Source organism: Anoplopoma fimbria, chromosome 8 (assembly GCF_027596085.1).
Source record: "Anoplopoma fimbria isolate UVic2021 breed Golden Eagle Sablefish chromosome 8, Afim_UVic_2022, whole genome shotgun sequence".
NCBI classification, from domain to species: domain Eukaryota; kingdom Metazoa; phylum Chordata; class Actinopteri; order Perciformes; family Anoplopomatidae; genus Anoplopoma; species Anoplopoma fimbria.
The window spans coordinates 7,879,389-7,906,597 of record NC_072456.1 but is presented as its reverse complement, the minus strand read 5'-3'; the positions used below and the strand labels follow the sequence as shown (position 1 = coordinate 7,906,597).

General features: G+C 37.7%; 1 protein-coding gene across 1 annotated transcript; it reads left to right on the top strand.

Annotated features, from left to right (window-relative positions):
* The first annotated feature begins 2,499 nt into the window (after nucleotides 1-2,499).
* On the top strand, nucleotides 2,500-21,723 carry rgs8 (regulator of G protein signaling 8). The gene is made up of 6 exons (XM_054602980.1): nucleotides 2,500-2,576; nucleotides 14,890-15,000; nucleotides 16,099-16,160; nucleotides 20,402-20,568; nucleotides 21,327-21,511; nucleotides 21,663-21,723. The coding sequence occupies exons 2-6, from the start codon at nucleotides 14,900-14,902 to the stop codon at nucleotides 21,721-21,723; spliced, it is 576 nt and encodes a 191-aa protein (XP_054458955.1). The 5' UTR covers nucleotides 2,500-2,576; nucleotides 14,890-14,899.
* Nucleotides 21,724-27,209: the final 5,486 nt, after the last annotated feature.

Here is a 27,209-nt window from a genome sequence, read left to right as displayed (position 1 = left end):
ATGCGGGCAAATATTTTTTTATCACTTTCCCTTTTGTGGCTTGCTTTCAATCTCGCGTTTCAAAAAGGCTTTGAATACCCATAGTTTAGGGAACTGCTCACTGCTGGATGACAGAAAAATAGAATAATTCAAGCAGCAAGATTTCCTTTCTCAGGTGTGAGGCTGCGTGACAAAGACATTTTCTTTTGTACGCTGCTTTTCTTCTTCCTACGCCACAATGGGTGATTCAGGGGATCCATTTGTCATTATTGCCAGGTGCGAAAGGAAGAGACTTGAGTCAGAACCACTGTTTTAGCAGCTTTACTCCTGACCGGAAGTGCTTAAAACATTTTGGGGGTTTTTCCCTCCTTTCTTTAAAGGGTATTTGCTTTCATCAACTGCCCAACAACTGCTGCGGTAATGTGTTATGTAAAATTCACCAGAATATAGAAATCACACCAATAATGGCTAAAACTGATTGTTTCAACACCCCATCATCTTCATGGGGAGTACACACCCTGTGACATGTTTTCCCATCTCTTGATTCTTAAAATGCTTGTTTAAACATTTATATTTACAGCATTAAACAATATCAGACACTTAAGTTTCTTAATGGTTTTTGCTTGCATCTTGAGTTAATTCCTTGAACCATAGCTGTCATGTGAAAACCCTGAATTCTTGACAAATAGTGTACTGCAGTCCCATTGTGGTAAAAGTTATAAGTGGGCCATTTTCATTTGAATAAAATTATTTAATCATTGCCAACATGGCACAAAGCTAGCACACTAACTTTTCTCTCTGTGAGCTCACATCGTACAACATACTGCTAGGTTCTCAGTGTGCTCTAAAAAAGGTGCTTGTCGCATTGTCCTGCAGCGTCTGGAAATTTTCACAGCTTTCTGAAATCTGATGATCTTGCCCATTTGCACAGCAATTGGCCAACTGTGCAGACATGAAGAGAAACTACAAAGGACCTGCATATGTATATGCAAGCAAATGCATAACCAGTAGGGACTGCATTCATACAATTTTGGGGTCTGTCTAAAATGATTTAATTTATTTATGTTTTGTTCTGAGTTTTATTTATTTATGTTAAATAATTTTAATTCGGTCTTTGATTTACTTTCCCAATAAAATGATGGCGTTAAATGCCCAAGTTCATTTTCTAATACCACCCTATCAAAACTCTGCAAATGTTTTTGTGAGTGTCTGAAATTGAGGTGAGAGAGACAGAAGGACCGAGACTTAGAACGTGTGTGTGTGTGTGTGTAGGCAGTGTTTTTGCATGGTTTTGTGTGTGTTGGTGTGCGTGTTTGTGTGTGAGTGATTTTATGTAACATTTGGTTGTCTATTCAGTAGCAGGAATTATCTGTCCTCTGCCAGGCCGACTCCTCCACACTCTCACTTCCTTGCAGATCATATCTTCCTCTCAAGATTGCAAGATAAATGTCCTGCACGCCCTCTTTATTCTATGCACTCTAATACTTGTAACATATCATCTTCAATAGGTTTGTATAAATAAAGGTGCAATCGCAATTCCTGTGTGCTTTGCGTGTGTTTGTGTATATGCAATATTTACTAAAGCACCCAACATTAAGATAGATGAGAGACACTGTGAGAGAAACGATTTGCTTGCTGTTGCTGCTAGAAAGAACATTCATGTTATTATTTCCATGGTACCTTCTGAGTGCTAGCTTGCATGTTTGCACTAGATACTGTGTTACATAACATGTCTCTGTACAAAGATGCACATGGCAAGGTTGTGAATTTGTTGTGGTCTGTGCTTCTAGAGAGCGGAATTCATAGCATTTAGTATATATCATCTGTGGAATACTTAGTAATACCTAGTAAAGAACTCTCCCCTCTGGTCTTGACCTTTATCCGCTAGTTTGTCTTTTTCTGTCACATGCTCGAACGTTTATTTACATAATGCAATATAACATTAGCATCTTCAAATAGCTTATTTCGTCAATTTAGGAGTTGAAAAAAAAAAAAATATTCAGTTGATTTTTGTATTTGATTTTTTTGCTTTCAGAAGCTGGATCCAGCAAATGCATAGCATTGATTCAGCACGAAATGAAAGCAAATGCATTGTTTTTATATGAGTTTTCTGCTTTGAACTAGAATCTCACTCCAGAACTCAAACCCCTTAACAGCCATATTCCAGACCACTTCATCCACCCCCACCGCCCCTCCTGAGCTACACATTTACGTTTGCATCTCTTCAACCGCAACATCACAGAACAGTTCCTCTCCACTTCACAGATGTGTTCAGGTTGTCCTTGGAGATTTCCCTGTGCAAACAAAGCTCTCTTCCCCCTCCATCTCTCTCTGATTCCACCCCCTCAGCCTCTCCCTCAATCCGTCTCTGCTGCTCTCTCCCCCCCGCGATTTCACACCAATGAGCACACCGCGTGTAGCTCCCACTCGCTGGCATCAGAAACACTAGATATCTTCAGCTGTACAGATTCATACAAATACAAACCAGCATTGGCTAGACGGAGGCTGCGTTCTGCCAAAACACACGTTGGGGATAGGAAGTGATAAATAAGAAGGGGAGAAAGAGTCCAGCATCTCTCGCACACAGCAGGCTCAAGGTAAAGGATCCATATTCATTTATTGGATGACAAAGTGTTATATAATTCTGCTGTGGACACAGAGCTGTAGGCATTATGTGGGTCTTTGTCATTCTAAATGGTTCACAGGGCTGATTATTATCTGCTGCTTGGAATGGCTTATTTTTACATCAGTGAAAACACTGTTGATGAAGGGATTATACGTCTGCGTGGAACATTGGAAAATGTAATCAAACTATTGGAGGATAGAAATACGTACAAGCTGCATAGAAAAGTGTCCTCTAACCTATTTTCCAGCTAATTCCATGCATGCTTGTGTTCGTTCTGTTTGGCTGCATGTTCAAATTCAAATTTCTGCCAACGTGATTGCTTATCCACACATGCTTTTGGTATCATTTCCTGTGAGCACTACTGAAAACCTGTTCATACCCTCCCACCTCTCCTCCCTTGATGCAAAAAGCTCTGAGGGCTTTTCAGTCCAGTAAATGTCACTCATCAGAGCAATCAAAGATGTAAGAGGGCTTTGAAGCCCACACAAGTGCCACCTCAAGGTTGCGGTGTATCAGAACCCGTGCATAACATTTAAATGTTTCAATTTTGAACCTTTCTACACCTACTTACTCTACTTTTGCATGTCATTGACCAGGATACTTGTTACATCTTGTTTATTGTTAATTTGTGAGCATTAGAGGTACTGGTAGGAGGGTGATGTTATCTTCAGCACATGTCCGGGTTGGCTGTTTACCCCGCTTCCAATGTTTGTGCTAAGCTAAGCGCTACTGGCGATCGCTTCTTATGTACCAAACAAAAACTTGAGAGTCATATCAATCTTCTCACCAATTCTTGAATAAGCAAATAAGCTTATCCCCCAAAATGTCTAGTTATATCCTTACCAATGCTTTTATTTCCTTAAACATAACAATATAATGCCCAAAGCACGAGTTACCAGAAGCAGAGATTTTAAGGTAAACCAATCAAATATATCTACAGTTAATATTTTGGACATATATTTAATGTTGCATTAGTGTGTTGTTTGCAGACATGTTTATTATTAATGCTACTTTCTTAAATTGATAAAGCCCCCCTGCTCTCTCCTTATGTTTATAAATGTAATTCTTAAGAATCTAAGTCGACTGAGGTTTTAAAATATAGGCCTAGCCTTCATTAACTTCTACGGCAGCTGGATCCTCACAATGTCTCAAGAACACACATAAATCCATCTTGTCAGGCTTTAAGTAATGAGTTTGTATCTTGACCAATAAGCATATTGTGAGGACTTAGTGTCAGTTAAGGGTGTGGTTCAGGGGTGTTTCACGCGTTAGGGAGAGGGGACAGCAAATATACTTTTGGTCTGCCAAGTATTTTTGGGGGGTTCTTGCCTTTTACAAACAGTTGCCAATGACACCCTCTCATATGGTTCTGTTAGCAAAACAATTCGGCACGTCAGGTTTTAGCCTTCTTGCAAATACAGTGAAGGTCAATGTCATTTCACTACTCTACGAAATACTGGGATCTTTTGTTTGGTGGAAAGTAGATCAAAATTTACAGCCAGATCTGTAGATTATCCATTTGCTTATTGTTATTCTGGAGAGACAATTTGCTATTGATTTTCTTTGCTGTAAAGTTTTTATGCTATGAGCACCAATAACAAAATCCCAGTCATGATATTCAGGTGGCAGCAGAAGAAAAAAAAAAAAAAAAAAAAGATCCTAAATCGACTATTAAAGTTTGCATCAATTAATCAACACATTTGGTGATTCAAGCAAGAAAGCAGGTGCATAATTGAACGTCAACGTTACAAGTCCGCTTGTGTTTACATGCATACTATATGGCAACCCAATTTCACATCCTGCTTAAGATAAATCATTTCAGTTTCTGCAATGCAAAATGAATAACCTGGAACAAACTGATTACATAAGTGGCTAAAGACAGGATGAGCAGAGACACGTGTGCATCTGGCGCACTGAGCATTTAAATCTGAAAGGAACAAAGCACATGTCCAGACTGAAAAAAAACACTTGAGTATTGTACACCTGCATCACAGGGTTCATACACGTTGTGGCAAGCGTGAGTGGTAGGATGTGCTAATCCATTGCAAATATCTAGGATGTTTACAACCATATGACATACATCTTTTCTACAGTCAGCCCCTAAATAGATAAATAACTTTCAGGCTTCCTGTACCTTCATATAACTCCATCACTGTTCTAAATATTTCTCCCTTTAAGCTGCAGTGTACGGATAAAGCCTGTTAGCAAAACCCAACGGAATCACAGATACAGTAATTTGTCAGACGTATATCGTCATTATCCTCATCCTAACACTACCCCAAACGAGAAATTTAGCTGGAACATACAAAGCCCATTCAAACCCAGTCACATCCCATCATCTTGGGATAGTCTACAGTAGATGATAGGCTCTATTTTTAACAACCAAGCAGAATGTTATTCCAGAAGCTAATCCATGTCAGTGGTGCGCCCTTATCACCCTGACCACCCCTGGCACACATGTGCTTTAAATACTCCTGTCCAGCCACAACCAGGCAGATTTACTTGAGTGTAATCTGAAATAGCTCTGAGTCAGATACATGGCTAAAGATAGGAAAGTCGTTTCTCCTTTCCTTTGCCTCTAAGATGAGTGAGAGTGGCAAGAGCTTCAATTACTGTCAGTTTTAAGATTAGTCTGATATTTGTCAAATATGCAAAACAGGTTTTTAATCCAGAATATAAATATTTCAAGAGGCATGCCATATTGGGACAGTAACGGTAAATAGCTGGTTGGGTTTCTAAGCGTACTTTGCTGGATGAAAGCTAGTAATCTTGCTATTGATTTTGGTTGATCCTAGTTAACTAGCTCACCTGAAAGTTGAAGCTACATTAATCAATGTTTTTTAATTAACGATGGGTAAAATGACTGTGAATAATGTGAAAGACGTCGCTTGTGAGGACAAACCCACAGAGATTTATCACCGGACCTTTTGGTTTTACAGCACATTAGTACATTTACTGTATGGCTCACTCTTACCACTCTTATTAAACTTGTTTCTAGCAGCAACAGACAACTGTTTTCAGTCAAAAAGTCTTATAAATCAACCGACCTATATGCTGCTTGTACAGCAACAAACAGCAGACAAACAAAGTTTGAGATTGGCTGGTAAACATGGTCAACTATTTAGCAGCTGAGGGGTTTGTAGAGACAAACAGAACTCAAAGTAGAGTGAATACTGGACTTGCCAGTCATGAGGCTTTTGCTAATGATTTGGGTATTACCAAGTTCCATCAGACTGATTAGCGAGCTAGCAAATCTGCCTAGCACTTGAAAGGTTTTTTTTATTAAAAATTTTAATTACATTTTTATAAAGTGGTTTAAAATATTTTAACTGACCCTCCTGTAAAAATAGATAAATTGCGATTAGCAAACACAATGTCATAGCTCAGTTTTGCTTATCACATTCATGCCAATAGAGTGATAACGTGCTGTGAATGAGCAAAAGCTCATTAAATCTTCATTTGCAGAAACCAGTCAGTTGTTTATCAAGAATGATTAAATAATAATGTGTCCCAAATAGCCCCCCAGTGTTTTCCCAACTGACTATACCATATTCACCTGACACATCTCACACAACAGTTTCTATTCGCTGGTTGCTTCAAAACCACCATAGGCAAGCCACCCAGACTATCGAAACGGAGCACAGAAGACTGCATTTCTTTCTACTCTTTAACAGATAGAAATGGAAATATAAAGTAAAGTAAAAATAAAATGTAAATTTAATTTGGTCAGGTACTTACATTCTTAATCATCAGACTCATATATTCAGATGTAATTTTCATTTAAAATTTGTTGTGAAGTTTCAAAGAATTACCATGAAAGAAACTTGCCAGTGAATAAACTAGAAAATCAAAGTAAAGGTAGATGGATGGACAAAAACCTGACCATCTCAATAGCATTTATGTATATTTTTACAGATGCCTCCATTCCCAAGCTATACATCTCTGTTCCCTGGTTCAAGCTAATTTCAAAATTACAAAGGGAATTGCAATGCATATAAATATTTCATAAAAGGTGAATAATTATACATGGAGCAATGTTAACCAAATCATGCACATGTTTGTCAGCGCAATTCCGAAACAAAAAAGTGGCAACAGTAGAACACATGCAGGCGGGAGAATAACATTAATCCAAATGAACATGAATGTACCTGGGTGAAGGGAAGATAAAATTATGAACATCATATTATTTTGTTGAGCAGATGGCAATCTTTAACAGGTTGCCAAACAAGCTGCAGGCTTGCACAGTGCAGTTATATTCTTTTGGAGATTAAATTATAAGCTGCTGAAGCTTGTGAACTGAATACAGATTAAGTTGATACGAGAAAAAAAAAAGATAGAGGGCCCGCACGACGGGGATGACATTAATCTAACCGTACATGTACGTACCTCTCTTTGTAGAAAGTAGATGAAAATAGTATCAGGGTATTATGTGCTGAAAAGCCCCTGGGTAGCTCTATCCCAGGTTGACCTATCAGACTGTTGTGAGAAATGTGCTCAGGTGTCACAACAGTAGGCCTCAGAGGAGTGAGAGGCCCCAGAGATTTTTGGAACATGATAAATAGTAAAGAACATAATTCACTAGTCCACATTTTTAAAGCTGCTAAACCCAAAATTGAGTGCATATCTGTGTTTATACCTGAGGGGGGAACCGGAGGGTTGGCCCAACACTTGCGACGATGCTGTCGGTCCAGACGGCGTTATCAGCTCTACCAGCCATATGAGAGCAGAGTGCTACTTTTTTTAAATTAGCATAACATTTTGAATATTGAAACTTCTCCATGAATTAATGGATGCAGACACGCTCATAATCATCTGTTTGCATATTAATACTTCTGCCGGCTGAACCACTTGCTCTACCTGTCGATGAAAAGAAGTGTAATTATAGTCCTACCCGTTGTGCCAAGGCGGCAAGCTTCTCCAACAGTGTCAGTCCAGCTGTACATGTGACTGTTACTCATAGCTGTGGCTATATTTGGTACCTATTTATTAATTCATCACAAGTACCTTTGAGCCATCAGTGGTGACAACTAAATCATTATTTTTAATCATGAAAAGATATTCAATTATTCAGTTTGAGGCACTGTAGAAACTGCTTCACAAAGTAAAAGAACAATTACATAATGAAAGTAGAAGAAAATTCAGTAGAATGCAGCCGCTGCTCTAATGACGTCTTTGTCACTCACATGTCTCACAAAACAGATAGGCTCTCATTTTAATCTATGTAGATGATTACATAAACATCAAAATGCATCACGACAAAGTGCAAAATAACACACTCTAAGGACCGGAATACAATTAAAAACTGTTACAAAATGTCAAGAAAATAGAAAAAATAAGACAGGTATAAAATACAAGAATAAAAGTTGCGGTACAGTGAAAGAAATTATTTAACAAACGGCAAACTGAAAAGTCTTGAGTCTTGATTTATGGTCTGCATTTTTCTGGGAGTTTGTCCTTTACATTGGTGCATAAAAACTGAATGCTGTTTTAAGTGTTTAGTCTTGACTCATTGACAGAAGCTCATGAATGTAGAAAGCCAATGTAAAGACCTCAGAACTGAAGTGATATGAAGATTTTGCAAATTCTGCTAAGACATAAATAATTTAATCCTTGATTATAATTATTATATAATTATATTATTAAGATGATAGTTGGCTGACTTTCTATTTGTTTTAATGAGGCTGTTTAAATTCAGGTTTTAGTCCATGAAGAACACGGATATTTATGGCTTGGACTGAGGTTTTTAAATTTGCTGATTGAAGTTGAGCGCATACTCTTAATAGTTCCCACTTGGCTCCCAAAACAACTATTTAGTAGCCGTGTGCTAGCAGCTGTTGTCCACTGTTTTGAGTCAACTGTAAAATGGTACCTACATAGTCCTACAGCGTTCACTTCTAACCATTAATATGGTTCTGCAGCATTGCAATCTTCTGTAAAAGTTTGTGGTGGTTGTCTGTGGAGAAGGGGGGCATCTATCTGCTGATAGATGTAGAAATGTAGAAATACGTCAATAGCCTTAATATGTTTAAATAATTACAGTCAAAGTGATTTATTAGCATCCATTAACGATGCTCAAAGTCTCTCACAGGAGAGAAAAAAAGAATATTAGCATAAATCCAAGCAGAGGCGAGAGCAAGCAGCAAAGCCTGTGTTTTCTCAAAAAAATAAGCACAAGAAAGCCGCAGAGTGACAAAGAAGCAAATCACCCCGTCACAGCTCAGTGGTTCTGCAGAGATGAGACAAGCAAATGATCCTGTTTTAATGTTTGTGAAGAAGTGGAGGGGGCTGAAACTCTTGACAGGGAGTGAGTGTCTGATTTAATTAACAAGTTTATGAATTAGAATCAATTAATGGATATGTGAGAGACAGCTCCCAATAAGTGAGGCTGGGGTAAAGCAGGACAGGTTGTATTGTAGAAGACTGGAGTGGACATATTTGATATTTAAAAAACATTTGCAAATTGTTTTATATGTGATTATTAATATTAATTTAGTTGGTTATCCTTTAGTTAGCCTCCGTACTAGTAATAGTAACTTAAGTATAAGTTCTGAATTAACAGAATACAGTGGTATCTAAAAACAGCATGATGTATGTTGGAAGATTGATCCAGATTTAGGATAAAAATGCGATCTGCTATTATTGGGCACAACAAAAAGTGTCCAAGAATTCAGCTTGGCAAGTTGCTATTTTTAGTTGCACTCAGCAGGAATAAAAGGAGGGATGTGACCTGTCCTTAAGATGTTCTTCTTCTAACTTGAGAGATGACACAAGACGCGCGTGGCCTTTAACGTCAACGTTAACGTCAGAGCAAATATGTGCACTTGAGCGTTCATGCACACGTTATCATGCTTGGTATGGTACAGTAAAGTATACGTCTACTCATCAATACTGCTAATACTGTGTACATTTTCTGCAATTTTTCAGCAGAAGATATTGCATAGCATATTCATTTGAATTATCTCTGTGTAGATTAATCTGATCTCATCATTAAAACCCTGTTTCATAATTACTTTGCAGCATGTCAGCTAACATATAGCCATAAAACTTGGGTGTCTTCTATCAGCATACAGAAATGAGGAGACGGAGGGAAATCTTAAAACCTGCATTGCACCAAGTTAGGTAACATCAAAGAAGATGTTCATGCACACACACTCAGACACTATTTCCATGATCTAGATTTTACTTCTTAATACACCAACCCCAACAGGCAAATCAGACATCCGAAGTCTAGCGGATGTTCCTTGTACTTTAAGATTCATGAGGCGTACGAGTATATATCTGAGACATTAAAGTGCCGTTGCTGTTTTTAGCATCTTTTCTCCAGGAGCTGGCCTTGCTGCATGGTTGAATAGAACATGCACTGCTTCCTCCTGACTACATGGATTTGTCAAGGATTTTATAAATAGCTCAGTGGCAGCACGTGTCTGCACCATACTGCAGACTAGGAATCTAGCTCATAACAGTCAGCGAGATACAGATTTGTCAAGAGAGACGAGTGGAGAAGGCAAAGCAGGAGGGGGAGAGGTCTGGTATCATGTTATTGACAGTTTGGCACACGCCAAACGGATCCATCAATATGTTCACTTCTCTCCTCATCAACTTCACTTGATGACCTTTGTCTGCTATAAAAATGGCACATGCTGACATGCTTACAAATTCGACCTTAATAAATAGTTGAAGGCTGGTTCCCTCTTTCAATATTAATGTACTGAAGCTGCTGTACAATGTGCCAGTTTTTAATATGTGTGTTCCAATTTGTTCATGCCACACAAAGTTTCAAGACCAAATGTGTTACATGAAATGCAAAGCACTTATTGCAGTGTGTTGATGCATTAAAACCTGCATGAAATAATCTCCCACATTTTTACCTATTGTGGCTCTATCTAATAACAGAATCCTTGAATGGCAGTGTACAACTTGAAGGACGAGAGCATAACTCAGTGGTGGAATTTGACTGAGATGAAGCCATTAACATGAGCAAGGCAGGAAGAGGCAATTCAAAGTGATTTACGCGAGACATAAAAAGGACTAAGGGAAGATTTAAGAAAACATATAAAAACATAAGGTATTATAAAAATGCATAATTAAATAAAATGGATCAAGCTGAAGAAGAAGAAATGCAGTGCCATTACAGTTACATTTACTGAAAGTAGTGGCAAAGTTGTGAGCCTTGATTTTAAATAATTAAGCGAGAAGCATTCCAAACAGCAAGGAAATATCATCAACATTTTGGGGCGCAGAAATAGAAATGGATTGATAAATAAGATATCATTTATTTTAGTCCAGACCAAGATAATTTGGCATTTACTTGCCAGATAGCCATGCCTTATGATGTCATTGATTCATGATCCTCAGAAGATACATCTTTATTGATATAACTGATAAAAAAATCCAACAGCATGATCCATTTAGTTTCTTTTCTTAAGCTTTTGCTCACTCTTCCTCAGCAGGCCTTTTTCCTGAGCACTCATTTAATTAGTTAGCAAAGCTTGCATTATGAGTTCAAAAGTGCCAGAAGAGCTACTAAATTGACCTTGTGGTGAGATGGTTTTCCAGACCATCAGTAAGAAGATTGGCTATTGCTATATAGTTATTCGTAATGCTTGTCATCTGTGCCACAGGGTCGGCTTCTGAGGTAAACCTTTAACAAATCATACAGGTTCACCAGAAAGTCCTTCAGCTCAGGCTCCAGCGGGCCAAACCCAAAATCAACACAAAAAGAAAGTTCCTCGTACTAACTTTAACAACTGTTTCCAACTACCGTTAAAAAACTGCATAAGTTGCATGTTCCCCAAAGGATGTCTCCAATTAATTTGAGTGGGTTGGTGACTTCTTCTCTATCATGACCCTTTCACCAATATTTCACTTGCATACAGTATGTTACACAATGTTGTGGTGGCCATGTGTTTCATAAGCACATGTATGCTCTTCAGAGGAATAACCCTTTGCATTTTGTGATTCTATGACATTCAGTGTGCTTTTCATCCTTAACTATATATATTGTTTAGCCTCTCTGACTTTAGGCACTTAAAGAATAGCGCTGTATTCTGAATTAGTATTGGTGTAAATGTATGAATTATTGCCGTCATTGTGTGAGAAAGTCATCCTAACAGCATTCCTTTATAACCTTCAACAAGTCTGCAGAGAAATCTGACGTAAAACTCAACCCCCACTGGTGAACTTCAAACTCATTTTCTATACATGGTGTGCGACGTTATTATTTGCATTAATCCTCTCTAAAAATACCTCTGCATTAGCAAATGAAGTGTACCTTGAGATTATGACTCACACAGATGACACGCCAACTACTCTTCCAGTCCAGTGCATCTGTTTATATATAACATCTGATACATGTTTTTTTTCTGGGGCTGACAGCTTCATATCTGGCATGCATTAAAAAATACGCTGTGAACACTTCAGTGTGTTATTTGAGCTATTCTTGATCGGTTGGAAAAGCTTCATAGAGAGCAAGTGAACCACTCTCCACTAAACACAAATAAATGTTCCCTCCTCAGTGGAGAGACTGTGTCGGGTTTCAATTATGTTTTGTTATTGTTTTTTGAAAACCATATGAAAACACTCATGTATTTACCCCTCTGGTACTCACACTTGATGAAAGGAGACCGCCATCCATTTTCATTTAAAGGCCATATCAGAAACCTGAAATATTAGTCCAACCAAAACACAAATGCACGCGCTGTCTCTCATACAAACACGTTACAAATTTTCTGAAGAAGAAGGACACAAAGAGACATTTTAAAAAGCATTGGCGTTCACGTGCTGGATGGAGTCCATTAATTCAAGCAAATGGCTTTCAGGTGGCTAATGAACAGCACATTTCAGGCAATGTTCCCAATTGAAGGTTCAAGCATCAAAACAATCCACTGCTCCATCTCTACTACTGCAATGATACCATCCAAGAGACAGGAATAGAAGAGGAACACTTAGAGTGAATTCACAAATACTAAGAATGGAGGGATTAATGGATGAAAACAGAAACATGTTGTTTTAATTAGGCTTGTCTTCGTCTAACCGAGTACTCCAGAAACTTTTACAAAACAGATCCGTCACAAAACTTAAGATACCCCACGGGTAAGACTGGGAAGACTGCAGTCAACTACTTTGAACCTTAGAAATTATATGAGTTGGAGAGGATTAAAAAAAATGTAATGTCTCATTCCACTTGTCAATTCAGAACATTTAATTTTTAATTTATTTAGGTGGATTGTCACTGAAGCTGTGTGTGCTTTTATTATATATGCCTGTGTTCTTTGTATGTCATGTTCTTTTGTTTATCTGGTTATGTATTTTTTTGTTTTGTTTTGTCTAGCTATGTTTTTTTTTCTTGTTCTCTGCTGTACTCAGGTCTCTCAGGAGAGATCTTGATCTCAATGAGATGCTTAAGCAGAGGTTATATATATATAAAAAAGCCAAGCAACATTTGAATGTATCATTGGTGCAAACTAAGCTCTTAATGCTCTTTTAAAGGAATACTAAATGAGAAGATTGAAACACTTCTAAATGTGTGCTGAACCAAGGTATAAAACACATCTAAAGCTCACTAAGCAAAACCTTATATATTGTATCTTTAATGTAAACAAATTCTAATATAGTCTGGCTCATAACTCCTATTGCAAGTTTATTGTTTTTATATTAGTTAAACAAAAATACAATCTGGCAGGGTCTTATTGACAAAGTTGGGAATACTTATTTTTCTTGTTAGAAAGGGTTTAACATTTTCATTTTTATTTTTCACAGCACTTACATTTCACAGTTGGATTCAGTATATTCTGATTTATTGTACAGGGACAAAAACCCCAATGACATCAAAAAGGGGGAGAAGCAAAATTCATTCATTCATTTATTCATTAGTTATATTGTCCACCGTTTCCTCTGTCAATGCCCTTTACATTCAAGCTTGGAGGATTTTACCTAAATGTCTGTCCCTTCAATGGTTATCATTACTGTTTCCGGTGAAATAGACCTACTTTTACACAAATATTTTGCCTTCGATGGAGCATTTATACAACCGTGCCCCATCTGGAGAGGCCGATGCGTCCCGGAGGGAGAACACTGACAAATAGTACATGACAGCAGCAGTGTACTAATAAGATGGGACAGACTGTGTTAAACATGGGGATATGGTTCATTTCATTCTCAGTTTGAGAGTTATGAATTTAAAAAAAAATGAATAATCACAATAAAGGGCTATTAATAAAAATTCCATTGTCTATTTTCCTTAGCCAAAAAAAATGAAATGAAAAAATAATTTACTCTTTTAATAATTCTAGATGTTGGTGAGCAATGCTCTATCACAATGATGACTTTGATGAGTGAAGTCACGTAATCTGTAGAAGCAAAAGAGAGCAAGCACAGACAAAAAGCATATTTTGAATCCATGCAAGTTGGATAGTGTTGGTGAGATTATCAGACAGTGCTGCCCCTAGAACTCTGTTACAGTCATGAATTGTTGTGTAGGAGGTTTTCTTTAACTCTGCAAACTACACTTAAATAAGAAACCTTATCAGGGTGTGAATTTGGATTTCAGGGATGTTTAAAGCTCCCTGCTGATTGAAGCATACTGATTCAGCTTCTTGCATATGTAGTTGCACCTGTTGTCTACCTCCAGCCCAGTCCTGTCAGACTGCCTTATCTCTCTCATCTTATTTCTTACAATCAGTTTATTCACCTGGTCTCCCAACAACATTTTAGAACTTATACATAGGCTAAATATCTAAAGGGGCAGCCCAACTACATGAAGCATAAACATATGATTAGCCACCCTGGCAACAGTTCAAATATGACGTGTTCTTGATGGTGCTGTGATTACAATTGAAATTCATTTTACAGTTTTATGTGATTTGTTGATTACAAGCACTTACCATTATTATCACATTAACTAAATATATTTGCTATTTTCCAGTTGTGCTTTGGGTTCACATTCAACCAGCTCAATACATTTGATGCAACAGTTTATTGGTGATTGCTCCTGCTGTGTTTTGGTCCTTCCTGGTTCTGGGTATCTTAACATACAACTTACAGGACACAACTTTGCTTCTCTCTGAAATTAAATAAAAATGTTTTGTAAATCCATTAGCCAACATGTCAGTCTGCATAGACTGCATAAGATATGTTTTCTTTGTGAAAGGGTTTTAGCTGAGGCATACTTTATTGAGGCTCATTTGCATGGAAAAGTAGGGTAGATTTGCGCTAAATGTACAAATGTAATGCTATTTGCTTGGCAGTGCAGTTTGCCTCTAAGTATTGTGTGTTTTCTTCAACAGGATCAGAACCATGAAGACCAGACTAGGCTGCCTGTCCAACAAATCTGACTCCTACAGTGACTTCTCTGAGTTCCTGCCTCCTGCCCACGAAACCACTGCGAGGTGTCTGAAGTGAGTCTGCCAACAAATCCTCCGCCTACTTCTGTGGGACTACAATTTTGTAACAAATTAAATCCCAAGCTTCTGTTGTGTTAAATAACTCTCTAGACACCACACTTGGCCTTCAAAGTTTGGACATGTTATGAAATTAAATTCAAAATGTTAAAACTCTTGAAGGACCTAAAGTCTTCTTTCAGATTTTTGTATTTTAGTGGGATGTTCAATGTAATGTACTGTCCTGTCAGCCAAAATAGCCAGGAACATAATTGAGCAACTCAACATTCTGTTGTTCATTATACTAAAGATCTGAGTGTTACAATTTTACTTGGTCAAGGCTAAGGGCATAATAAAAAACTCCTCATTTGGGGAAAAAAAACAGTGAACAAGCACATTGTTAATGTATGCCAAGAGAGAAACATTTCTCTCAGTGTCATTTAATTGGTTTAAACGTTAGCTGTCCTTGGCATAATCAATATACTATAGTAAGCAGCATCATTTCTGCAAATGAGGGCAGTCAGCAGGCGTATAAATGCCTTGATTTGCAAGTATTTCAAAGTAATATTATGCATGGTATGTGGGTGGTCAATTAAAGCCTCATGACATTTAAAGTATCTCCAAGAAAATGTGTTTTCCTTCATTCGTAAATCAGGGCAACCAAGTAACCCAACAATGTGCTCTGACACAAAATCATATCATAAACTATAGAGAGGGAACTTGTGGCAGGTTTTTGAAATTATTAAAAGATGTTTTTCTTGAGCTTTTTATGTTGACGAGAATGTGCTTCATGTAAAGCCTAATGCGCCAAAGATTGAGCAATACAAATAATATTAATTCATCCCTCTAATCTCCAAGATACTTTTTATCCCATCACATCTTCACCACTTTATAAAGGATAAAATGTGCAGCTATTGTTCTTCTACCTCATCTCCTTCCTCCATTCATCATTCTCTAAATTGAACCTGATATTACAATTACATGATGGCCCGGGAGCAGAGGATAAATCATACATCAAACTCTGCTGCCCATCAATAATACATACAGTACCATCTTGTGTTAAAAATGCATGAAAGCACAGTTGTGGCAGTATTCTTTTTTTTTTTTCTCTGTCAGAGTATCAACGGATGAGGTTGTTCGATGGTCAGAATCGTTTGATTATCTCCTCTCTCATAAATGTAAGTAGACATGTTTTATTTTTCAAAATCATCACTGTGCAAGTCACGTACTACAGGATCAAGAAAATGTAAGCCACTTTAATGTATCTGTAGTCCTTTCCTGTTTCTCTAATACTCTGTTTGCACAGCACAAGTCCATTTCCCCCCCTCGTAGCCTTTCTTATGTAAGGGTCTCATTTCTGTGTTGTGAGGACTCCTTTCCGCATAATGAGTCACATGTCTGTGACCTTCCCCATGGACCAAGCACACTCTTGCACAGACTCACTCACAGACATCCATCTGCAAAAACAGGACATGTGTTTATTTTTCTAACTTCTAAAAAGCAATGTGAGGTAACATCGGCAATATCAAAATCACTGGGCTGACAGATGAAAGAAAAACATGAAAAAAATCACAAAGTGGATTCAAAGCACTTGCACTTTGTGAGATTTATTTTCAATGTCCATAAACAGTCCAGCACTATTAAGGCAACTCAATGTCAAATTTGGCTGTAGTCCGCGAGGAGAAAACCATTCTTTGAGGGCGATGAGCGTCCCCTGGTGAACAACACCCGTTGGCTGACGAAATATTCACCTGCTCGCTCGAGTGGGTTTTCTTTTTGACAGTAAGTGGGCGAACCCAGTCACCATTGCATCTCTAGATTTAATTTGGAACAATCCTCCTCTTTGGATTGGCCAGATATCAATCCCAAATGCAGATGATAGGTGGCGGTACAGAGGTGGTTCTCAAACACTCGCGAGAGTAGAGATATTCTGCGCGGAGTGATGTGATAGAATTACAATTCCCAGGTCCATCACATGATGCCACAGGGCCCAAAAAGACTTTTCCCCATAGACTTCAATTGGGAAACAAACGTATGTAACTCACTGAATTATTTTATTTTATGGCTAAATCAACTTCCCAGAACACACGTATAGCCCTCATATAAATGATTATGTCCTTAAAATTTTAAAATGCGCTACTTTCTCTGTTCATGTGAATGGACCCAAATTTGCTTGAATTTGTAATTGACGCTCTTTCATTCTCATCAATTATTTTCATAATAAGCTTCTATAAATCACATTAAATTAAGCTTTGGAATGTCGGTTGACATGTTTTATGACACCATCAAATAAAAAAAGAGAAAATTATGATTTGATGTTATTGTGGTTGTATAAATGAAATTGATGGTGCTGTTAGATTGCTGCTAGACCGGCCATTTAAAACAGGAGAGGGAGATTAAACCGTTTTTTGACCGCAGTGGAAACGCTTTTTTTGAAAGGTTAAACGCCAACAAATATGGGTTGTAGCAGAATATTTTGATATGGATTGAGATAAAAAAATATGTTCTATAAAATTTTGAAGTGATTGCATCTTTCTGCTTTCAATAAATGGACATTACAATGCACTTGAAATATAGGAAATGTTTGGATCACACGAGTGGGACACAGCGCAGCCACCACTGAAATTGAATTCCACAAATAGTAATACTAGTAATATTAGTATAGCCTGATCATTATCTGACACTGTGTAGAAATACAGGTTTTACAGAATGAATAAACATGCCAAAAAAAGAAGCTGCACAGCATCTAATGCTTATTGAGAATCTGAATGTTATGAATGAAGCTTCAAACTATTTGGTACAGCCCTACTACACTTATGAAATAAATTACCTTTTGGGGAAATGCTGGATGTCCTCACTTCCACCCTCTTTTCTTGGACATATTCCAATTATGTATGTTTTTCCAATTATTGCAGCAAGTCTCACATCTGGGGTTAACAGATCAGATGGTCCTTTTCCTCCTCATCAACCTGTTTCCTTCTTCCTTGTCTGCTCTGTTTTTTTTTCTTTTCGCTTAAACTTGAATATCAAACCATTTTTATTTATTTTTTTAATCTTAGCCACAGTCCGTATCTCAGGGGATACAGCATTCACCGCCTGGCAGCACAAGCCTATTTTTTGTGTTTTTATAATCATCTCTGCAGTGGAAACACATAAACATCAAGGCAAAGGTATTTCCTTACATAAAGATACTGGGGCTTGGCAGTATGCTGATTGCCAAAAGCAAGCATGCGCCTGTCGATTGAAAACAATTCTTATTCGCTAACATACGCACAGTGGGAAGAACAAAACGCTGGTTATTTAATCCGACTACTAGCAAATGCTTCATGAAAAAGAAACATGTTAAGCTAGCGATGCAACTAACTTATTTTCATTATCAGTCGATCTGCCTATAATTTTATCAATTAACTGACGTGATTATTTTAGCTAATACTTTCCCAGAGCCCCATGTTACATCATCCGATGTCTTGCTTTGTCTGAACAAAAAGCAAGGAATGTATTTATACGTGTGTGTGTGTGTGTGTGTGTGTGTGTGTGTGTGTGTGTGTGTGTGTGTGTGTGTGTGTGTGTGTGTGTGTGTGTGTGTGTGTGTGTGTGTGTGCTTTTGATGGATGTCTCTCTAATAAAGCAAAAAAGCACATGTTTTTCTTTCGTTTATTGTAGTGGTTTCACAACCCATCTGTGACCACTGCCTGGAGTGTCTTTTTACTTTAACTTTTTTTAGATTTCAACAATTTACAGTTCTGCTCCCACCTTAAGCAGAAAAGACAAAAAATGCCTAGTTTTGTCTTCAATCGCAATTACCTTTCAAAGCTTTGGTCTGAGTTTTCAAAAATAGGATGCATCACTTTTCACACAGGTCTGTCATCAAAGTGATTATAGTGATCATATCAAATGCTGTGCTGACAAAGGGATGAGAGACAGCCAGCCTAGACTGAAAGAAAACTGTAAACACCCTGCACTCATATGAAAAAAATATCTGTTTTGTCCAGATCAAGGTTCCAACATAACACCTTTGTTTGACGAAACATAGTATGTTACAAAGTCAAGAATTGAGCCCTCCCAAGGCGGAGAGAGCGTAACACACCTGCGTTTTCTTTTTTCTATTGCTCATTAGAGAGGTGAAAAACAACATGTACATGAACACACACACACACACACGCATCACATTAAGTAATGTCAGAGCAATAGGAACACAGTACTGAATGTTCCCTTGCATTCAACTAAGCCATGATTTAATTCAGAAGGAGGGATAGTGTATACCTATTGGACCTGACTGCATTCTATTGTCATTCTCCAGTGTGTATAGCTGATTGTGTGTTTGCTGGGGGCCTGACCTGTGCACATGGCTTGTTAGTACAAGAACATTGAGTGTGCTTGATAAGCATCATTGTTGTGCTTTTCTAGCTCATTGTATCAGGGTTACACTTTGTATTCTAGTCAAGGTCCATATCTAGAGTGACAACTAAATGTCAGCATAGCATAACAGCAGTGTTTTAAGCTGACCTACAATGTCTTTTTTTAATAATATATTGACATGCCCCAGTGTGCAGCTTGAGTCTCCACTGATTGTTTCAGCCCCAGCTGCCATGCATTGTCCATATTACTGCCAGCTGCTCCTAATTGCTCCGGTGTATTTAGGCTTGAGTCTCTGGACAGCCTCCTGTTGTTTCACTAAGTTCCCTTTGCTGCTCTGATTTAAGACTTTCTCTGCTAGCTTCCCTGATTAAGTCAATGTTTGCCTGAACTCAGTCTTCACCTGCACTCTGTTCTCAGTCTGCCTGCCCTCTGAATGCTCTATTTTGTCTCTCTCAGTCATCCTGAAGACACTTCTAAACTGCCTCAGTCCAGTTTTTTCTTATTTTTTATTTTATTTTTTTAACAACTAGCGTGCTTGGGCAATGTTTTTACGAGTTTTTTCTTCTCACAATAAACAGTAATATTTTTGATATATATGCACTGATGGGCCATCCCCTCTGCTCTGACTAGTTTTATTAGGTAAACAGCAGAAAGGAGAAGGGTGGAAATAACATGTCAGTTTGACATGAGCCCTTAGAAAAACAAGCCCTTCATCTGTGTTATCATCCGTGGGGAGCACATTAATTGATCACTTATCTTGACTGATGAAGACAGCAAAAAAAAAGCGATCTCTTTGTGGGAGTATTTTGTTTTTGTTCTAATCATGAGAGCCGTTTCCCGCTTCTGGGAACAACAGTGTGTACGCACTGGAAAAATATCAACATAGGTTGAAGGGATCATGACATGATCAAGCTACTCTACTATGAAGAAGATAGAAAAAAACACCAAGTGTCCTGCTGTACAAAAATAGGTGCTATGCTGCAATATCGATCGTGTTTTTGAAGTGCTTTTGTTGTTGTTACCTTCTCCCCTTACCGTCTCATTAATTTGTCCTTTCCAGATGGCCTGGCTGCTTTCCGGACATTTCTCAAGTCAGAGTTCAGTGACGAGAATATCGAGTTTTGGATGGCTTGCGAGGAGTACAAAAAAATCAAAAGCTCCACCAAGCTTGTGTCCAAAGCCAACAAGATCTTTCAGGAGTTCATTGATATTCAGTCACCCAGAGAGGTGTGTGTGACTGCTGTTTAACGTGTTTTTCCTTTTACTTAATGATGCTTGGTAAAAGCCTTTTCATAAGATCTATATATATTGATTGTTGTAGACAAATGTAATCAGATTGACACCAAGGTTTAAAACTACATTTCCCATAAACACTGCTGTTTCCTTTTCAGAAAGAGGTAGTGAGATGTTCCTCTTCATATTGTGTGCATTAGTTTTCTTTTTTTTATGAGACACACATATTTACTTTCTTTGTCAACTTTTCACTGCGTCCATACTCTCCAAAAGGTTGACAAGATTTACCAAAAATGTACTTAATCTATGTGACGTGAGGTTTAGGTACTTTTGTCCAATAATATCAACTTTTCAACTTTTTCATGAAAGTTTCTTCGTTAATTCTAACGTTAATCATGTATTTTGAAACATTTGACCCGTATTGGTCAAGCCTGCTTGGTCATTGCACACTGATTGTCTAACGTGATAACCCCACCTCAGTTTGGTCATTAGCCCCATTTCTTGTTTTAGATTACTGACTGGCTTTAAGCAATAAATCCCCATAGCTAAACCACACAAAAGGTAATTTATCATTGCCTTCCCAAATTAGTGTTTTCTGCTCCATGATTGTTCCTTTACCAAAAGGAACAATCATGGTCAGGTGGTGTAGAGTGTGCGGTGCAAATGTTGCCGTGTGTCACTTTGACTTTGACTTACTATGAGTGACCCTCGCCTTCTAAGAAAATGTGCATTTGCTCTCCTTACCCTGGCAGGTGAACATTGACTACCGCACCAGGGAAAGGACCAAACTGAGTCTAGGAGATCCGACCCCAACTAGCCTCAACGAAGTCCAAGCTAAAGTCTACAGCCTCATGGAGAAAGACTCTTACCCACGATTCCTCAGGTCCAAGATGTACCAGGATATGGTCAACAGGGCCAATGCTCAAGGTCAGAGGAGGTCTGTTTGACCGATTCTGATGAAGAGCACAGTCGACATCAAACTGGACCTACACTGTAAATCACTAGTTAACCCTTTGACATCATCTCTGAATACTGTGAATCTGCAAGGATGGGGTGACATGCTTGACTGTTTCCTTTGTCTATACCAGCTCCATGCATGCAATCCCCCTAGAAACAAAGTGTCTTGGTGGACTGCACTCTTCAGTATAGAAGAGCAGATTTGATGAGGATAAGCTAATTGTTTTACCTCTAGTTAGTGCTGGGTGATATGTTTAAAGATATAATCACAATATACACTATTTTAAGAGATATCCGACATAAACCGTGACATTAAAAGATATGCTGGTCGAACAAAAAGCTTTTGATATTAAACTGACTACAACTATTAAACAGAGCAAGCAATGATTGAAATGCCCCAAGCAACTCTTGATATTGTTAAGTTGTTTTTCCATAAGTCAAAATGTTTATTTTGAATTACAGCTGCTGGAAATTTGACTTGAAAATAAAAACCTTGAGATGCAGGTGAGAGCTCAAACTGTTTTCAAGCTCAAGAATCATTTAAACTGTATGAAACACAGTGAATAGAAATTCAAAGATCAATATTAAACAAAACTTCAACAAGTCCTTTGTTATATTTACATGTAAATGCTTTATTTCTGAGCACTTTATTGTTTACCATTGTGTGATGGGTCTACTGATTGTGGACAATTGTGGTAATGGCCACCATTCAAATGTTAGGTCTTTGCTGGGGCATGCATTTATTACCATGGATGTCTTGTATTTTTGGTCAGGCATAAAATGAATGATATAAAACCATTTTCTAAATGCTATTGGCATTGGTTAAACTTGGTTGACTTGTTAGGGTTTACACAGCCAATGCTTGTAAAAAAAAAACTGTAATTGACTAAAAGTAGGCTTCTGTGTGGATATATTCCATCTGGAAAATAATATGTATGGTGATAAATATCATTAACTTTGTATCACCCTGCACTACCTCTACTTATCTTAAGTTCTTTAGGAAATAGACACCGTCGTATGCAGGTGACTAGATCTATAGGGTAGTTTGTGTGTTTACATTGAACAATTAAGTGAGTGAACACTTAATATCTGAAACTGTGCCAAATTAGATTGCACTTAGATATTGATATAACGACATAATCCTGTGTATTGTAAACTCTTGCAGGTATTCTATGTGACATTAAATGTTGAGTATAATGAAGGGTTGGGTTACTTTTTTTTTTCAATTCACTCCTATTCAGGAAACAGAAATGTGCTATCGTCCCTGTTGAACCTGCTCCGTATGGTGTGTATATATAGTGCATCCTATTGGACCAATCATTCATTGCCTAACAGGATTATGTAGTGATTTATTATCATTCATGTATTTTTTTATTTGATTTAGGCCACGTCATTGAACAAAAACACAATTGTTAAATGTTATCTCTTACAAATCAACATTGGATTTAAAAGTGACTCAATATTTGACTAAAGTTTGGAAGTGCTGACCAGTAATTAATACCAGTACCTTACTTAAATGGAAATTGCAATTTAGTACATAATCAATTTGCTACAATGTACCGCATAATGAGCATGCAGTGCTTCATTAAACAGAATTTCAAACATTGGCCTACTGCTAGTGGTGAATTGAAAGCATCAGCCCCGACCCCCAAAGAATCTGTTCTAAGGTTGAAAAATGTGTTGTGCAAATTTCCTAAACAATGTTCAGCATGATGCAATACTCAGAATAACTATTTAGATATTCTTCAACATGTACAGTATGTAATGAAAATATCTGCAAAAAAATGTCAGTAACATGACAATGTGTTTGAAATGTGCTCCCTCAGCACTTGCACTCCTTTTTAAAGTAAGAAAATTCGAAAAGATTTCAGGGAAGGCAAATATTTGTATTTTTTGCATGTGCACTGTAAAGGCCAATTTTTGGGAAATGCAACCAAACTGGCTGAACAACATATCACCCTATAAGGTATGTTACTGTGTTCCACATGAATGTAACCTCCCCACTATATTTTGCGATTAAAAATGAATCTGCATCCATATTTTGTGCGCTGCGTGGCTTTATTCTCATCATACCGAAAGGGTATTAGAGATATAAAAATGCATTCATCCACTGATCAGACAGACGGATTGACCTCGATTCCAATGCCATTTTATAATGATGAAACCATCATTATAAAATACTTGAGACCAATGAGACCAGAGAAGAAAAAAAAAACTCAATCTGGTTAGTGATTCAGCTCTCCGTTTCATTTTTGGATGAAAGATTTAGCATTGTAATGTCTGGTTTCTATTTACCATCGGAATAATAAGCAGGAAAGAAGAATAGTCAAATAAAATAAATGCCTGATTAGTAACAAAGTCAGTTAATTTCTATATGCATGCACTCTAGCATTTACATCAGTGTATCCAAAATTGCTATATAAATCACTCTATAACAGGTCTGCAATTTGCAGTCAAAAGTCTTAAACAGGCCCTGTTATGCTATTATGCTATTTTCCGGTAACAGTATTAGTTTTTCTGGCTTTTTGCAATTAGCTGACCATATGAACAACAACTAATACGTAATATCAAGTTTGTGCACTACATGTGCAAATTAAGAGGAAAAGCAATGCAGAATACCTGTAATATAGTGAGCATGAATACGAACAAAAATGTTGTGTTAAATAAAAAATAAAAAAGTTTCCATTGGTTAGATTCCAGGGTGGCTTTTAGTGCTCTGGGCAAAACAATAAGAGACTACTGTTTATCATTCAACAGTCGTTGTTTAGGGGGAGGTGGTAAAGCACTCAAATTACAAAATTTAGAACTGGGTCAACTCAAAATACAAGGCAAGGAAAAACACGTTCTTAATTGCAGTACAATTCCGTGTTATTTCAGGCTGTTTTATATTCATCTTGGTATTGCAAAAAAAAACATGAAGAGCAGCACCTTTTAAACATTATATCTCAACAAATCTCTCTGTACAGTGTACCATCAGGTCAAATTCCCATAGGACTGGATTGTCCACTTGTGTGTCACCTCTTGTTTTTAGTCACAAACAACAGTCTCTGGGAATAACAGTACCTGCTGCTCCCAGGTATTGACATGAATGATTGTTTGTTATGATCTCCAAGGCAGCAGGTACATTCATAGTGTGTGTATGTGATGTTGACAAGAGTCAAATATCAGTCCTGTTGTTGTCTGGGTCCAACGTTTCACAACCCCTTATGGGGTACAGCAGGAAAAAAAACAAAGCCATTCAGCGTCAAGTTAATCATTATCAGTGATTTCTCCAGGGCAAGCTCTTCTGGTAAAGGACCACCTACGAGTCAGTCATTTAACAGCTGGAGGTGGTTTTGTTGGAGAGAACATCACTGTTATACTTTATTCATGACTGTGAAATCTGTTTCAGCTCAGCCAGATAACCCTGCTCCTCTCATTACACTCCACCTCTCTCCACTACACACCTCATGATACACACACTCACACACACACATACATTTCAATGATCTTTCAGGGTAAAATTGAGAGCACACGTGACAAAACAGATGTTTACAGCACAAATTAAGCCAGAACAAATGATTGACAGGTTTTGTCCTTAAAATAATAGCAACGCAGTTCTGGATGAAAAGAAAATGCTTGTTAAATTAAATGTGTCAGTCGTGCCTCCTATGATGACATGACCGAAACACGTTCACAACATTCACAGACGGGACACGTGCTGTGCCGCGTGCTGTGCCGCGTGTGCTTGCTCTAGATTGACTTCGGCACCTTTTAAGGAATAGATTTACTTGGCTCTGATAATGAATTAATAAATTCACATATTTATTTATTAAATGAGAATTGTATACTTTTTTATAAGAATTTAATTAATTAATTAATTAAAAAGGTTTTATGATTTTTCACAGTGGCTTTTTTTCTTTTTTAAGTTAGATGCTCCTGGTTACCAGTGTTGATGGCAGGCATCCACCAAATACTGTATGTAAATATGTACACAGGAAATGATGAATTCACTCACGTCATACTGTTAAAAAGATTGGGTGGTGATATCCAAGAAGGCAGCTGATAGACAGACGAGGCAGTGGCATATTGCTGAGAGGAAAGAAGGTACAATCATATTTTTTTTAAATGGGTTATCTTTTAAAAAGACACTTGTTTATTTGGCCGTAGAGATTATGTTTGTTTTTTTCATAAAGACACATATTAAAGCCTACTTTGATTTTTATATAGTTCAATTTGAAAGGAACTATGGGGTTTGTATGAACAAAATGGATTACCACAAGTGATGCTCAATCCACCACAGCAGAAAATCTTTAGGCTGCAAATCAAACTGTGTAGTAATCCACAACGGAGAGCGAAAAGTCTATAAATATTACATTTTTGTTTGGTTTTCCAAATATCGCAGCTAGTGCCTCCCATCCTTGCAGATTCACATTATAAAGAGATTATATCAACAAATTGATGAATGATTTACAGTAAAAGCTCAGTTATTTGTCCATTCCAGTCATCATCAGACTCGGTCAAAGAGCCATATGGAATTACTGAAGATTTGGTCCAGTGAAGATGCTCATCCTCCTACCTTCACCACCATTTTTGGTTTGGAATAAAATAACTTGATTGCATTTAGATGGACTGCTATGACATTCGGTAAAGACGTTCAGGTTCCTCACATTATGGTCAAAATGACATTAGTGAAATATCTTCAGAAAATGTGTTATTGGAACAACAACTGCTAAAGACATACATGGTTCGATAAGCAATGAATCCTTACCACTCCCTGATCTCCTGACTTCTCATCTAGTGTGCAGCTCAACATTTCAATTGGCCCATACTTTGGTTTATGGTCAAATAAATGCAAATTACCAAATATTAGCATGCTAATGTCGAACATCTCGCTTAAGAATCACAGCTACCACCTGCTACTGTACGTGAAGCATCCAGCCAGCTTGTTCTTCACTACCTGATGTATAATTGCACACTGCACTGATGGTGCACACTGCACTTCTTCCATTCAGTTCCATTTCAGTTCTTGTAACAAAGTAAAGTAGGTAGTGTGACCACACATATCTTGCACAACTAGACAGACACAGCATGGAGTGCCAACTCCAACAGAACATCACAAGAAAAAAGTAGTTATTGTTTAACAGCCACGGTGAGCATCTGGTTGGGCCTGCGGCAGGCATGCATGCTCCTCTCCTCCCCAGAGGACGATCAGACAGATGAGCAACCTGAGGGTCCTCGGTGCACACTGCCAGATGCAATCCCCCAAGAGACCAAACCGGACCACTTCACAAATGTTTAGAGGCTTGTGAAAAATACAACTGTCCAAGCACTTTTTGTTCTACTAGTGAATAAGGTTACATATTTGACATACCCATCTAATACTGCGATGTATCTTTATGTCTTTTAAATATTTTAACCTAAACTAAGAATAATAGTTGAGACGAAGAAACATTTTATTTCCTGAGAATTTTAAATACTGAGAGCTCAGTTTTTAAAATTAGATTTCAGGAAACATTTATGTGAATTTTACACTAAGGCCAAGGCTGCATTCGGTAAATACATTATCAATATGAAAATATATTACTCTGAAGATATTTTTATTAGGACAGAACCCTGCAGTCTCATCGTGGTGAAAATATATGCTTTGAAAACACGTGTCAAATGTGAGCCCCATTTACAACCCAGCCAAACAAGGA